Raw genomic sequence first — 16,817 nt, 5'->3', positions numbered from 1 at the left:
GAAACAAGTGATGGGAGAAACAGACAGGCAAATCAATACCTGCCCCCAAACCTGTAAACACACAGTGAGAAAAGGGATTAGGCCCATGAAATGTGTTGGCTGGGTGAATTGTGCAAAAAGACATATGCCTAAAAGATGGAGGAGGCAGGGAGAGGCAGCAACGGTGTGAGAAAGAGACCAAGAGAGCAAGAGCAAGAGAATGAAAGAGGACTGGAGCTGGGACAGAAGGACAGGGGGAGCAGTGCAGGGAGAAAGAGAAGAAGGGCTAGAGGGAGGGAGAGGAAAAGAAGTAAGAAGACAGAAAGGAGGTCGGGGACCAAAGTGTAAGAAAAGAACAGAATGTGGAGACGTGAGTGGAAAGAAGAAAGGCTGGGTACACGGGGAAAGGATTCAATGATCGCAGTGACAAAGAGAAGAGTTGGGTTAGCGAGCATGGATGAGTTACTGCTCCAGAGTCATGTGAAGCAAAACCAGTGCATTAACAACAAGGGAGAGACACAAATAGAAAATATGAGAGCTCAGAAACCTTCAATTACAGACACAAGTGTTCTCTGGGCATCAGAGACCTGCAGAAATATTGGTCCAAAATGTGAACTGCTGAAGTCAATAAGCCAGTAAGAAGGTTTTATTCTATTTCTAGACAGATGGAGTTTGATGCCAAACAACAAAGTTGTTTTTAGGGAGGAAGAAAACACTCATTCATTTATTAATTTGAATCCCCATTAGCTGCTGGCTAGCCACCAGCTATTCCTCCTCGAGTCACACAACAAAAAATGATGAATGACATGCTTTAAGAAACTGGGATTTGGCAGTGACTTCTGTGCTGGTGTGTAGATTTTTTTTTTTATGTGACTAACAAGAAACTGAACACATAGAGCAGAGAAACACTTGTTTTGAGTCTTGACTTGGTGGAAATGCAAGACTTCTTCAGGACAGTTTGCCGTGAGCACCCGCATTCGCCCAGAAAACCAACAACGTTACAGACATTTTTTTTTTCTTTTTTGATTCTGCATCCAAAACACTAGCCGTAATGCAAAATAGCCTCAGAAATATACAGAGAGAAACAACAAGGAAATAAGGGTAAAGATTGGCAAAGAAAAAAAATATATAAATCAAGTATTTGAGGGATTTATTGTTGAGACAACATTTGTCATATTTCTTCATTCTGTCAATAAATAGTAGTTAGTTCTTTCCTCTGTTCATTTCAACATATGCTTATTGCTTCTTCTACTATATGTACAGCATGTAGGTACTCGCTGTTCGTGTGTGCATGTCTGTGTTCATGTCTGTGTCTGTCTGCTGCTCCCTCTGTGTGTGTATGGCTGTGTGCAGTGTATATCATCATAGAAGAGGGAATGGAGCGTGAAACCATCTGTCTCCTGGTTAGATGAGGATTCAACTGACTTTATTAGATGTTTGAAACCATGCAGATGGTTATCATTATCTGAGGGAGTATAGGCACACACACAATCACGCACAGGCACACACAGATGTTTATCAGGGTGGTATGAAGTCGCATGCGTAGACAATCCATGCCCATACGCCACACTTGCATGAACACGCATATGCAAAAGGTGCACGCAGATGTTATCAACAAAACGAGGTTTCTTAACATCTCTAAAAGATGCTGTAACCTCGTAACAGATGTGCTTTTAATGCAAACTAATGAATTTGATCTGTTGCACCATTTGATATCAACATCGGTTACGTGCAGCAGCGGTTATAAAATCAAGTTACAAAGTAGCTGTAGGTTTGTGTGAATCACTTGCGTTACATAAAAAGCAATCCCACATACTGAGTCTCAGTATACATGTCTTTCTTCTTAAAATCCCAATGTAGGACAGTATTTCATGAAAAGAAGGTTGATGGTGAAATTGTCTTTTAGAGAATATTGCCAGCATCTCATTTGGCAGACTAATGGAAAACAATGTGGCAGATACATAAATCCCAATAACCGAGTGGAGGTAGAAATGACTGTCTGCTTGTTTTCACTTGATGTCACGCCTCCCATCTGAAGCCATCTTGTCATATACATTGATCCTGAATATACAAGTACCTGGCCTTGGGCAAATTTTATGATGTAGATTTTTGAAAAAAGTCTCTCAGTGTTTTCTACAAGAAGGTATTATTTCAATTGTTGGTTCACGTCTTCCACATCTTAGCACAGCCTCCACCGGGGACTTGTCTTAACTGCTGTTTTGTCTTTGTGAGTGCTTATTGTGTTACTAGCTGCTGATTTATTTGTTGTTACTGAAGATAGAATTGCTAAATCAAATGAAGTATAAATATCCCCATTGTACGCATAAGCTATTAATGCCATAGCCTACTACTTGTTGGAGTGTTTGTTTTATACAGTCGCAATGTGAAAACATCTGAGCAATGCTCGCACACACTAACTAGAGCCTGTGTGCATGTTGTCCCTTGAGCTTCTGTGTGTTAATTGATTTTATATTAAATTATCAGTAGATGATCTTTTAAGTGCATGTTTGTGTGCTTGTGTGTGTGTGTGTGTGTGTGTGTGTGTGTGTGTGTGTGTGTGCTCTCCAGTGATCCAGTGTGGACCTACCGCTCAAGTGCATCATGGGAAAGTGGAGGGTACAGACCATTCATGGGGATCGAGTGTTAGCTACAGTTGTTTCCACGGTTACCAGTTGTCCACTCCTGCTGTGTTAACCTGCGAGGGGAACGGCACGTGGACCGGGGACGTACCACAGTGTTTGCGTGAGTTAAGCTGGGAACTGCTACTCAACTTTTATTGATGCACGTCACTGTTGTCCTCATTTCAGCAGCTCAGACCTGTGCTAACTGTTTGTGTTGTCTCTCTCAAGCTGTCCTGTGCGGGGATCCTGGCTCTCCTGGTGGAGGATTCAGAGAGGGGAACATCTTTTCATACCGGTAGGTGGTTGAATATAAGTAATATTAGGACTCATATTTTTGAAAAACCAATGCCTATCCTAAAATTTTACTTTTGAAAGTAGGATTTTTTTTCTGCACTGCTGCTAATCTGACATAGCATCTCCACTATGCTCCTTTACTTCTGACTTCCTGTCACACCTGCATTGAGCTACTCATTGATCTCTATTTGCCAACAGTCATTTTGTAAACCTAAATTAATGCTTGAAATACTGATTAAAACTTGTGGCTTGTTTAAATGTGAAAGAGGTAGGTCTTTACTATGAAACCACCTCAGGAGGTGTTGTTTTTCCCAACAAGGTCACCGAATATTGACTCAAGAAAGTTTATCTGAAAGTGGATTAGACAGTGTGACCCCCATGTCTGGATGTCAGTTGGAGGCATTGCAAAGACAAAATAGATCTAAATAGATTTTGATCTGTGAGTAAGAACAAAGTTTAAACCCTTATCACAACCTCAGCTGCTCTATGGATACGAGATAGCTGCAGGACAGAATTTACTAAATTAATCACAGCCTGAAATAATTGCTCATTACTCGTATTTCCTATTGTTTGCCTCTTTAGGTCTGAAGTCAGGTTCTACTGCCATGCCCCCTACTTGCTCGTAGGTTCTGCCTCCAGAGTCTGTCAGGCTGATGGGATTTGGAGTGGACAGCAACCAGCCTGTATAGGTAATTGAAAAGACAACACATGAAATCATTTTTTCCCATTGTTATACACATTTGTCTCTAAAATGTTACTTTTTAGAATTAGTGGTTCCTGCTTTGCGTCACAGCCCTAAAATATGACCACAGTTAATCCATAAATCAATATGTCTTAAATTGGAAGAAAAAAGGGTTCAGTTAATCTCATGAAAGTCACTCATGAAGCTCACTTTTAAAGGAGTCTTAGATATGCCATAGTCTTCAGCGCATATATTTTAGAAATATATTACACTGACAGAGGGTTCATGTAGATGTTTGAAATGTTACATTATATTTTGTCCTTTGTAGAGAATCTGCATAGGAAAACATTTCATTGACAAGCAATGACTACAACTCTGTTCAAACAGATTACTGGCAAACAGGATTGTGGATCTTACTCATCTACACCTTGCAGCATTAGTATTCCCGAGCAAATCGAGCTGGAGATCTAATCAGTGACTGAAGTGCGCTGCTCTGATATCAGCTTTTGATTTTCTGATTTCTAACGATTTTATCTTGAAAAGCATCCCTTTATTTTTGAGGTTTTGGTGGTAACTGTAGTGAATTGCATGATGATTTTTTTCTAACAAGTTGTGAAACCGTTGGGTAAAATCTCAATCATTGTGTAATAGCAGAAGTGTATTGCAGCCTTGAGGCAACACAATGTTCCATCCTCTGCTAAAAGTAAACGCATTGTCTCTCATACAATGTAGAACTATAAAAGTCTATCCATTTGCTCTGACTAGTGCTTTTCCTTTTACAATTATGATGTCAGTCTTTCCTATACATTAAATTCATAGACAAGGTGAGAGGTAAGAAAGAACATTTGCACTTAAAGAACAAGCACTCTATTGTATTGCAGTTTTGCAGTACACTTTTACTTTAAAATATACACTTTCTTTACACTATACATTAGTCCACCTACATTTCACTGAGAAATAGTCTTCTCTCTGCTTTACCTTATTTATGACTTTATTGGTTACTTGATGTGCTAGTTTAAGTGGAATACGTGTATAAAAAATCCAATAAAAGCAGTTGTATATGTATAACAAATGTACACACTGCACTGTACAGTAGCTGGATGTTTGCTTCTTTGAGGAATGATTATAAAAATGTGAAAACATGTAATTCCCAATTTGTGTGTTTGTTTGTTTGTTTGTGTGTGTGTGTGTGTGTGTGTGTGTGTAGACCCAGCCTTCAACAACTGCCGTGACCCAGGAACTCCAGCCTATGGTATCCCAATCATGGCCCAGGGCTTGCAGGTGAGAGACAAATGGTTTGGCTACAAAACTACTCTATCCATGAAATTTGCAATTAAATATACAAATTGATCAAAACAGTACATCCTGTAATGTATTTTAAATAACCAGTGACAACAACAAACACTTAAAGTTTTCATTATAAACTTTTACATGATCCAATGATGTGCTGAAGGAAGCACTAAATGAGTTGAAATAATGCAAGCAGAATGACTAAATGCATAAATATTAATCTCCTTCTGAGATACAATGAGCCCGGGGTTTGCAGAGGTCCTTGGCTGGAAAAATCAAGAGCTCATCAAACACTCAACACGCAGGTCAAAATTAAAGACCTGGTTAAAAGTGACTCCCAAATCACTAAGGTTAGCCTTTAGGAATGACAGGTAATATTTTCCTTTGTCTTAGAGATGGGGCTCTCTGATGAAAACCAGTTTGATGGAATATATTGGCTATCAAATCCTTAATGGAATTTGAGCAAACATGCAAATCCTTCAATTTGTGAAGGCATAATTGGATATCATCTACATGTCATATTTCCCCTGACATCTCTACAAAGAGATGAACTGATGGTTACTCACTCGTCATTAGAAAAATCCGGCTAAGTGTGTGATGCAGGAGTAGCAATGTTTTTTTTTACAGCATTAAATATTTTTTTTGATGTATTTATTTTGCACACTCAAAAATGCACAAGTAAAAGACAATTTACAGTGCTTGAAGAGGCAAAAACTCAAAGAGCTTATTAGATGCCTTCACCTGTGGTTAACAATGAAATATATTGTCATACAAAACAAAACATACAAATAAACAATTGGAAATTGGAAAATGATAACAATAAAAGAATAATAATAAGGAAATTACACAAAGAGAATAACAATAAAAGATATATGAATATTATAACAATAAAACATATTTTTTTTAAGTAGTAATACATTTGGATTAAATCCACAATTTTGTAAAGTTTTGTTTTGTGTCAGCAGTGAAGTGAGGCACACATTCAAAGTGTATGGATTTAACAGTGGATTAAGATCTTTTTTATTGGAATTTTCTATAATGTAGGTTGGCAGTAAGATTTCCTTCAAGTGCCGCAAAAACTACCACATCCTTGGTTCAACCACAAGGACGTGCCTAGAAAATCTAACCTGGAGTGGAACTCAGCCTGAGTGCATCGGTAAGAAAATACCGTGTGTGATCATTCTGTGTATCATACTGTATGGAAATTTACTTACATTACTTGTGTCTTTCTGGTACAGTTGAGATTTATTTTGTTGTGTGTATTTTCAGCTTTCAATTTGGTTTTACTGTATGGAGACTTTCAGCATTTTATAGTCATTACAGACAGTGTTAACAGTCTTAACTCTATTTACTTTCCTCTCCACTCAGCCCATTCATGCAGACAGCCAGAGACCCCCAGTAATGTCGATGTTCGATCAATGGATCTGCCTACCCTGGGATACACGCTGATCTACACCTGTCAAGACGGGTTCTATCTGGCCGGTGGATCCGAGCACAGAACCTGCAAAAGTGATGGGAGATGGTCGGGCAAACCCCCGCTCTGTAAAGGTATTCAGATCCTATCTTAAAAATGCTTTTGCTTGTGTAAATGTTGTGTAGATGTTGAGTCTAAAATCTAAACTAGATGTCATAATCCCATATGGTTTAAGATAAATACAGATTATCATCCTGATATTATTGCTGTGCTTCCATAAATCAGCCCCAGGCGCACCATGAATGTTCGGGTGATGTTTTTTTTTATCACATACTCATGGTGCTATCTAGTCTCAAAGACAAGAAGCTGATGGCTGTGAATACTGTGATGTATGACAACAAAACAACGAGGTTTATAACCAGACAGGGAGGAGGCTGCCAGCTGCTCTCTGCTTTGTGCTGTGGATGCCTTTTGTCTCTGGAACACCCAGAAGTGACCGTGTCATTGTATTTGACAGATTATTATTTTCTACACTAACAAATGGTTTTCTTGGTCTCAGTTTTCTCTTTCTTCATATGATAAATCCGTCGTCTATCCCTAACGCCTTTAACTATCAATATTCAATGCTTTTTGAAATTTTAGTTGGAGTGAAAGTCAACCCCAAAGGCAGAGGAGAATCAGACGTCCAGAAGAACAAGATTCGTGGTATGCAGAATAAACAACTCCAACACACCCACACACTCCACACACACATGCACAGTAATACATGTGCCACATACATTAGATGTTCTCTGTACACTTATATGTTTCCTTGGTAACTTACCCTTACAGGGTTTCAAACTGAGTTTATTGCGTCAATAAACAGGATTGTTTCATAACATGTCCTAGATAGGACTTGTGGTAAGAGGTTGTAGTCCACAGGGGTCTTCTGTCTGGACAAGCAGTCTCTTTTCAGATTTATATTTCGACAGCCATTATCTGTGTATAGTCCAGGTCCAGGTAGGCTCAGCCAAAGTAAGTGAAATCATTCAGGTGCAATACCATGTAATACCTTGTAAGTTTTAGGTAGGATTTTATAATCAATATATGCATTTAGAGGGCAGTGGAGAGAGGTTAACACCAGAGATACAGACCAAAGTTGTGCAATGTTTGCAAGAATACTGGAGTCATGGTTTCAGACATCCAGACAATAACCCACTGCAGCAGTCAGTTATGAGGGAACCAGAGGTAAATATCTTTAGTCTCTGTTTGGCAAACACAAGGTGGTCCACCTAACCCTGGCACTTTCATGGCTAACATCCCTCTTCATGACCTTTTAGTTGTCACTGGGAACAGTTATCTGACACTAATGCTACTCTTGATTTTTCTCCCCTGTTTTTTTCTCAGTTCCAGTGGATGTGTTCTCTCCAAACTCTGAGTGGAGCGGTTTCTACGAGTACCTGGGGAAAAGACAGCCCACCACATTTACAGTTACTGGGTTCAATGCCACCAGTGGCCGAGTTAACGTTACATTACTGGAGACCAGCGGCCTGTCGATCCGACTGTCAGGTAATAGCAAGGGAAATGACTACCGTAATATTATTAGATTTATTATTCAAAGTCAATTATTAATTTTAAAAGCTATTTTTATTATTATTATGAATGTCATTTTAATTTTTAAGAGTTTGAAAAACAGATACAAAAAACTGACCCAATCAACTGATTTCTTGAGTCAGTTTTATTTTCTTTGATTAAACTTTCATCAACAAAGCTTCTCTTAAAGCAGTACTAAAGAACTTTCAGTTTTGGTTGAGTTTGGCGGTGCCTGTGGACCAAAGCGGTAGTGTTTTGCCTGAAGAAAGAGTCCATTTCCCATGAACACTAGCGTGAAGCCCTGTAAATATCCTGCATTGAAATTAACAGAAGACATCAAAACTAAGTTTCTGTTTCCAGTGGATCATTTCAAAGTGAAAACACAAACATAATCCATTGCTAAAGTGCTGTTTTGCCTGTTCCCTCCTTGTTGTGACTTGCAAAAGTGAAAGTGAAACTTAAGTGAGAGCAGGGTTCCTACCATGCTCCTCAAAGCTGCTTAGTGCCAGAGAAAGAGATACAGACCCCCTCAGGCCATGACAGAGGTGTCATTCAACTTGTTGTAAGTCGATGTATCATCACAAAAGTTATGAAAATATTTTATGAAGGCTGAAAAGTTCCTTAGTGTTGGTTTAATTGTAAGAGATCATACAGTGTATGTTAAAATAGAAAAAAAAAATTTAAAAAAAGACCCAGAACACGATAAAAGCATAATGAGATGGAGGGAAAATACTTCATGGGTACTAAAATGCATGAAAATAAAATAGACCTGTGAAGAAGTGTTGCAACACCACCTTTGCTTTAAATGAGGAAAAGGGGAGCATTAACATCCCAGTGGTTAAAGATTTGCAGACTTTAAATGCAGTGTAAATAACACGAGTGGAGGCACTACTGCCTGTGCGAATACACAGCAGGTTAATAAAGATCCAGCTTTCATTCACACTTATCAAAAAGGCATCACAGATGTGCAGATTGAAATTGGCGCATTGCACACAAGTATATTCAAGTTTCTATAAACATTCACAGTCTGCAAGGCAGAAAATGGTTTGGTGCGAGAGCTGCAGAGCATAAGGAGAATAGAAACAGGTCATTAATATCTTAAATAATAAAACATGCAGGGGCACTGGTGGGAACAAGTTGTGTGCCAGGGCCCCTCTACGCCAGTACATCTGCAGAATCACACCTCATCTAATGGGCCAAATTATTACCTGAACAACATCAGACAGCAGTTCCCAAGCGCCCGAGAGACATTGTTTATGTACTGTAATATACCTATAGAATATTGCATACTGATGACTGGCAGGTTAACAAAGCAGGTAAATCTGTACTCTTGAATCAAAACCTTCAAAACAGCGTTTAGGCAACTGAGAAAAACTGTCTGACTCTCCCACTGACACTTATGAATGTTTTGACATTTCACAATCAATAGTTCAGTTTGAACCCGGGGGTCAAAGAGGATCTTCTGCAGATGGGAAATGAGGCCTGCCAACGTATAAAATGATTTCATTTTGAATGTGTGATATTTCTTTTACATGGACTTGTCATATAGAACAGCAACAGCTCTGAATTGGTACAATAGTTAACCAAGTGGTGACATGTAGCTGAAGGGTAAATGTCACTTTTCCCCCAGTAATGTGTCAGGTGCGTGGTGAAGAAAATAGAGTATGATAATTCAAAATGTCAATGTGTCTGCTTTCCCAGTTTGTCACACTGCCTGTCTGTCTGTTTTGCTTACCACCCAGTCTGCCTGTCTTTCTGTTTGCCAGCCTCCCATGGCTCCTTTAGCTCAATGTCTTGCTCTTTTTCCTGCCAAGTGCCAACACAATTCAGAAACTAAGTGGCTGTATTGATACTGTACCAGGATCAGCCACTTATCTGACTCTGTTTCTCTCTAGGTACCTATAAGTCAGAGGAAAACCAACTGTTGTTGAAAGTCTACCAGGTGAAGGGGCCAACAGAGCATTACTACAGCAAGTTCAAAAACGACAACTGGGCAATGGATGGATATGTAAGATAAACCTCCTCTTACAGTATTTCCTCCTCTCTTTAAAGGTGTACAGAAATGGCCGTTTGTCCCGTTTGTCGCGCCGAGTTGTCACGAGCTGCAACACGAGTTTACCTGAGTAAGGAAAATGAATTTGATTGGTCGTTTTCGAGCGGGCGGGATATTCAAAGCTTGGGGCGAGACCGAGCTCCGTGTGTGTGTGCGTGTCTCAGACGTTTGAATGACGGATTACGGATCCAATATCAGTGGCTGGTGAATCGTGTACAGGCTGACGTATAATCCGTGCGCCTGCATTATCCAATGCGGAAAAAAAAACTACACTAAAATACACACTTTCATCCCGGATTTACTCAAAAATAGAATTTTGCACAAAGTTTGGCCTACATCGTCTGATAGATGAGTTATTACACTAATTTTATGACCCAGAGTGGGCTCAAATTCAATTTTCTTTTCTGTACACCTTTAAATGTGAAGAAGTGTTTTCAGCCTTTGTTTTCAGTGAGGGAAAAGGAACAATCACAGGCCAGATGTTTCAGATTTGCAGACTTAAAATGCAGCGTAAATTACACAAGTGGAAGCACTACAGGTGCAAATACACAGCAGGTTCATAAATATATTCACGTGTTAAGCATTTAAAAATGAACAGAGTTTTAACTCATCTCTTTAATGATAATCACAATCAATATCACAATATTAATGTGTATATGTCTAGACAACAGAAGTCTAGAAGTCTTGTAGTAACATGATATGACTACTCAATCATCAAACTGGAATCGTTGCCCTTTGGTCCTCAGTAACAGAAATATTGAACAGTATGTACAAAATTACTCACCCCAGTTCCTCCACTCTGGATGGGTAACCCTAACCTTAATAACATTATTGCACTGATTTTGTATGATATACAAATTTAATTCTCTTTCAGATTAGAGGAATGATGTTGTTTCCATCTCCTCATCAAAAATATGAGAAATAATTGTGTGAAAGTATCACAATTATCTGATAGCATAAAGAACTTGTGTTTATTTCTGACTATATAATTTCCATCAGTCATCTTGGGTTTCTATCCATTGGACACAGCAGAACTGATTTCCTTCACTTCTCACTAAAAACCCTGGGTTACATATAGCTTATTTGCTTTTTTAAGAGTTGGATGAGAAGATACAACACAATATAATACAATACGGCTTGTATACTGTATCTGTACAATGCACTAGTATATAGAGAATGCCAGGAGGGAGTTTTCTTAACTCAGTGTAGAAATTAGAAACTAGTCTGACCAAAGATCCCATTAAATCAAATCCTCCTTCCAACATCAACATTAACATCCACTAATTAAGATAATTTTGCTTAATTATTCAGTGTTCTACTACTGTAATTGTTCATGCACAAGGTAAACTCACATTGCAAAAACAAAGGTACAGTACCATTACATGTGCACTACTTTTGCCCTACAACCACATAATGTAATGCAAAGCAATTCATCCTCTGTCAGTGATGATGACACATGATGATTCATGGGTGTCTTAAATGTCACTTTATTGCTCACCATAGAGTGAGCTACTATGTGTCTGTCATAAGCAGTAGTAGCTGAGTGAACAAGACAGTGATTGAAGTTACAAGATCTGGCTAAGAAATAGTCTGAGCATGATAACCATTAATCTGGACAGAGATATTGTTGAATTACTACACATTTGTCAGTTCTCAGAAGTTGTTTTCTTTTCTTTATTTACATTAAATGAACACAGTCAGTTGCATTATAACATTGCATCTGTGTCTAAAAAGAGAGAGAGAAAAGAAAAGTATAGAGTCATCTTTGTGTGATGTTCCTTCAGGACTTTTTAACTCTGTTTGATATGCTATTTGAAGTTGGAGGTTTCCACACATCATTTTTACAACTGGGGAATGGATTAAAAATCTGATCCTGTTTGACTTGTTGACAGATGGGACAAGCGAAGGAGGCACCAAGGAACCAAGTGGGTAGATTGTAAAAGATAGTTGGGAAAAAAAAGGCTGTAAGGAGAAGGAAATGAAGGAGACACATGGACAGCCAATTTATCATGTTGGGAATGACAGAAAGAGTGAAGGAGGAGAAGAGTCAGGTTGATAATGGCTGAGGCCAAGTTGTGTGATTCCTGAAAAACAATCTTTTCACAGTTAGAAGATTAAATTTTGATTGTTTTGTTGTGGGCAAAATATTGCCACTTCAATCTCCAAGCAGAGGCAGGTGGAGAGAGGCCAGAGCGCTGGAGGTGGAGAGATACTGTCCTGATGATGAGGGGAGAGGATGGGGGGGGAAGCCTGGCGTCCAAATGTATACAACATTATGTAAAATCCTAAAAAGAAAAAAAAACAATATATGGAGTTCAGAAATCAGTGTTTCTAGTCTAAATAAACTAAGCAACACACTGAATGTCTACTTGATTTAAAAATAACATTTGTTTGCTAAGAACTGAACTTACTTCTTACTAAGAACTTACTGCTACTGTAAACCTTGAGGATGACAACATTAAGCTGATTACTGTTAGCTTGATGTTGTCATCCATCTGTAGTCAACTGTACAGGAAGGCAATTACATATTCACCTGTCGGTTCTTAAAATATTTTCACCCTATAATCACACCAGTCTCACATGCCCTGTTTTTGATCCGCAAGCCACTTTTTTTTGACACTTTGATTAAAATTCAGCACCATTCTCAAAGTGAATTACGAAAAGACCCTCTCTATAGAGATGGCAAGAAAAACATACAGTATCTCCTACAGTCTGTTTCAAAGTTCTCATATTCAGCTGTGTGTTTTGTTTTTCAGGTTACGGCAGAATCAGACCAGAAGACTTTTGTTTACCAGGGGCATATTCACAGTAAAGATTTTGGCAAGTTCCATCTGACGAGGCAAGGTGGGTCTGTCTCTCACATTAGCACTAATACAGAACACAACAGACAATGTACTGTAGACTTAATATTCCTGTGAAGCATCCCGAAAGTGGGACACATGAGAGGAAACGCTAAAAGAGTCAAATTCAAGGAATGTTTTTGTCAAGATAGTGTGAAGCATCTTAAAATTCAGACTGAGTATACATGAGACGCAGAGGTCAAGCATTCAGAATGAATGACAGAAGCGTTACGCGTGCACAAAGGGGTGTTTATGTGTGTGTATCCATGCAAGTGTGGGATTTTCTGTGTCTGTGTCCCCAGGCCCTGTAACCATAGCGATTGACTCATCCAACCCCTACACAAACAGCAGCTCTGTGGCAGCAGCCATCTTAGTTCCTTTCTTTGCCCTCATCCTGTCCGGATTTGCCTTCTACCTCTACAAGCACAGGTAAGCTCCAGCCTCGACCTAAATCCATCACAGAGGACATCACGCAGAGCAGAATACAAAACAGCCATTTGCCATCTCACTTTGTCCGCTATAAAAAAAAGAGCAGGTTTGATGCCTTCAGTCAAAAGTAATATCAAAGTGTGGGGGTGCCCCAGTGGCTCGCCTGGTAGAGTGCATACCATGTAGGCTTACTTCTAAATGCAGCAGCCATGGTTTAAATCCAACCTGTGGCCCTTGGCCCTATACCATTCTCTCTCTCTTTCTCCCTGACTCTCCTGTCTGTCTCAAATGTTCTTTCCAAACAAAGGCAAAATGTCCAAAGAAATAACTCTAAAAAAGTAATAGCAAAGTTAAAAAGTAGAACAAAAATATGTACACATAATAAACATCTTGATCAGTTGATCTTCAAGAGATTCACTTGAACGTGAAACAGATTCACCTTGAATGATAAATTATTTGATTGTGCTGATAATAACTTCAGTGCATTTGAGGGGAAAATGCTGGAAAAAAAATCCTCTAATTACTTTCTGAGGAGCTGACAACAAAACGTGCGCTGGTATTTATCAAGCCTCTCAAAGCGACAAAACAAACTTCAAAGATATTTATTAGATTAAAATGCCTTATGATTGATTATTCTGTTTGGGATATAATGCTGCATCTGCAAAACTCCATAACACGTTCTTGTCATTTACACTTAATTGCCAACAAGGAAATACTTCCACAGCAGTGGTCTTTTAATGCGATGGTATTTATTGGACTGGAAAACATCAATTAAAAGAAAACCCCACTGACAGTCCATATTTGAGGGAAATTATTTTCAATTTATTTTTCCAAACTTGACAACGCAATTTCTCTGAGTGATTCTGAAATGCTTGATAAATATCAATACTGAGGTGCAGTTTGTTATTTAGGTTTTGACAGTACAATTTTTTTTTCAGTTGTAGCTATACTTGTGAAGAGAAAAACAAATAAACAACTCATAAATCCTAAATATATGGAGAAATAACAGTTTCTAAAACAGTTCATACGTTGTAGGGTAGATTTTTTTTTTTACATCCCTTAAATTTATAGTCATTTGTTACAATTAACTAAGAGCCAATTCAACAATGTAATCCTATACAACAGGTTTATATTTTTCATGTTTCATCAAAATCATCATACTGTGTGTAAATGGAGACAGCAGTCTAATTTAATGATGAGGCAACAGACTCCCCGTTTCTGGTGGCCAGAGGTGCAGACGCAGCCCTGGGGCAGCACACACAAGAAGGCAAGATAAATTATCCGCAGGTGGTGTTGCATTGCACCACCCAGACAAGACACCCTGGCAGTTTCTTCACAGACCAAGAGTCCAGGCCAGTTCATTTGTATTACAAGAAAACGGTGCAGAGTAACAAGCCAAATATATATGTCAGTACATATGATTATGCAGCACTGCAGGGTAGTTATTGTAAAATAGACTAAAATATCAGTGATCATTTATAGATAATGATGTGCCGGAGTTTTGTGAAGGATAATCATACTTGGACAGTTAGATGTTACCCTACCTAAGTATGATGTTTATAGGTATTTAACATCTTTGAAAAGTTGTTTGTTTAATGCATGACACAAATGTTTTTACTATCACGCATTAATCTGTCCCTGTACAAATGTGTTTTATTGACATTCAGATGTTACCAAAACGTAAAATAAATAGGATTTATATGAAATACCTGAGAGGACTGCTTAGATATTTTATTCTTTTCTTTTTTGGAAGGACAGGCTGGTTTACAGACACACATTTTAAAACTTAATTATAGCTTTAATACTCCAAACACAGCTTTAAGGTTTAATCTGATTGACCTTAGATATTAATTATTGCTGCCAGAAAGTTCACAAAAAAGATTTTAAAAGCTGAAAGATGTGAGATAATCCAGAGCTATATTGAGGGTAAAATGTCACTGTTGTTTCCTGTTTAAGATTCATCATCTAACGGATGTTCTGCTCTTCATCGCATCAGAATTTTACAAAGTCATCTCACTTGTCTAACAATAGTCATTATTACCATTATTACATGTTGCTTGTCATTTATGATAGCTTTATCTTACAGTGCTCTGTCTGTAGTGAGCCTTGCAATGTCCTGACCTATTGATGTTAATTTGACTAGATAGTAATGTAACGCTAAGATCGTAGCTGCTGCGTACAGGGGTCATGCAGACTTAGAAAAGATGTGATAGTTGATGTGAAACATGTGATAGCTGCTGAGGCCTGTAGACTAGTAATTTCATCATGACATTAGTTCACGTCTTGTTACACAGCCTGTTTGCCAGTTAGCAGTGTGCAATGCTAGTTGATGTATATTAAAGCTGATGGTTGTATGCAGGACGTTGTCTGCTGACACAGATGACAATGAGAGACCAAAAGACACCTGGGGGCCTGGCGGCAGGTAAGACTGACACTTGTCATTCATCTGGTTTCAAACAGCAACCAGACCTCCGCCCGCCGCCACATCCTCCGTCAAACTTTTCATCTCCTGTTTTTAATTTTTAGGTTTTTCTCATGCTGTTTAGTAAGGCTGCACAATTCAACAAAGTTAAACTGATTGTTTCATCGCCATTTAGAAAAATGAAAACTTGTAAATTTAAGATAATATTCATTTGGGGGGGGGAAATGAGGAAGGACACCTTGACATCAGATAAAAGTAAGTGGGGTGACATTTACACTCCATGGCCACATTGTTTTGATTTTATTCAAAGGTAGTGCAGCCCTACTGTGTTAAAACAGCAATCATTAAAAGCTAGATGGAGGACATTTTATTTTGTCTTTGATCTCATTGTCATCTCTCTGTCAGCATGATGCCATCAAGAACAAATATATTTGACCTGCTGTAAACTGGTTTAATCAAAGCAAGTGCCGTACTTCAGTTTGCTGCTGCTTTTTATTATTATTTCCATCTGTTGTATTATGTACTGTATGGTAAAGATAATATTGCTTGCAGAATATAACACAACCAAGCAGAAAGGCAAGCCAGCAGAAAGAGAAATTATTTCTTCTCATAGCGATGTAATAGCTTAAATGAGAAACTAACAGCAAGGTGTGAGTGTGTACACTGCAGTTTGTTCCTGCTCGGGCCCGTGTGTCTGTACAGTATCTATAATACTGTCAAAGCAATTATGTGTGCTGTATTTCATTCTACCAATAAAATTAAACTATTGCACCTACAGCCACAACCAGAAGCCAGTGCAGCAATTTGAACTACTGCCATGCAGGGAGGTCTGCGGTGTGTGTTGGTGTGTGCGCAGTTTTGTAAAGTAATGGGTTGAGCATGTAGGGTAGGCTTAGTGGCTCCCCAGGGTTGGAATTCTACCATTGCGCGCACACACACACACATACACGTATACACTCTTAATGAGGTCAGAGTCAAGCAGCGTTTCAGCTGCAGCACTCCTCCCTACTAATAGTTCCACAGGGTTTGGGAGTAAGTGATTATATCTAACTGGATTATAGGACCCGATTATCCAAAAACGTAATCTATGACAAACAGACAAATTAGTAGCAGGTTGTCATATTTCACCATGGATCTGTTTGAACCTTCCAAAGTAAGTTTTTTAAAAATCCTTATTCCGGCAGATTGTGGAATAATATATTCCTTTGAATTAAAAATCAT

General features: G+C 38.6%; 1 protein-coding gene across 1 annotated transcript in view; it reads left to right on the top strand.

Moving 5' to 3' along the window:
* The window catches only part of LOC146989734 (CUB and sushi domain-containing protein 1-like), a 373,646-nt gene that overhangs the window by 355,414 nt on the left and 1,415 nt on the right, over window positions 1-16,817 (top strand). Inside the window, exons 63-74 of the mRNA XM_085763336.1 lie at window positions 2,548-2,721; window positions 2,829-2,895; window positions 3,477-3,583; window positions 4,784-4,857; window positions 5,911-6,022; window positions 6,235-6,414; window positions 6,923-6,985; window positions 7,667-7,828; window positions 9,748-9,860; window positions 12,662-12,749; window positions 13,048-13,174; window positions 15,534-15,596. Of these exons, the coding sequence (XP_085619462.1) occupies window positions 2,548-2,721; window positions 2,829-2,895; window positions 3,477-3,583; window positions 4,784-4,857; window positions 5,911-6,022; window positions 6,235-6,414; window positions 6,923-6,985; window positions 7,667-7,828; window positions 9,748-9,860; window positions 12,662-12,749; window positions 13,048-13,174; window positions 15,534-15,596 (1,330 nt within the window). The remainder of the gene's footprint in view (window positions 1-2,547; window positions 2,722-2,828; window positions 2,896-3,476; window positions 3,584-4,783; window positions 4,858-5,910; window positions 6,023-6,234; window positions 6,415-6,922; window positions 6,986-7,666; window positions 7,829-9,747; window positions 9,861-12,661; window positions 12,750-13,047; window positions 13,175-15,533; window positions 15,597-16,817) is intronic.

This window comes from Trachurus japonicus, chromosome 3 (assembly GCF_045865225.1).
Source record: "Trachurus japonicus isolate A0001 chromosome 3, Traja_1.0".
Classification (NCBI taxonomy): Eukaryota; Metazoa; Chordata; class Actinopteri; order Carangiformes; family Carangidae; genus Trachurus; species Trachurus japonicus.
This window is presented reverse-complemented; position numbering and strand designations above follow the sequence as displayed.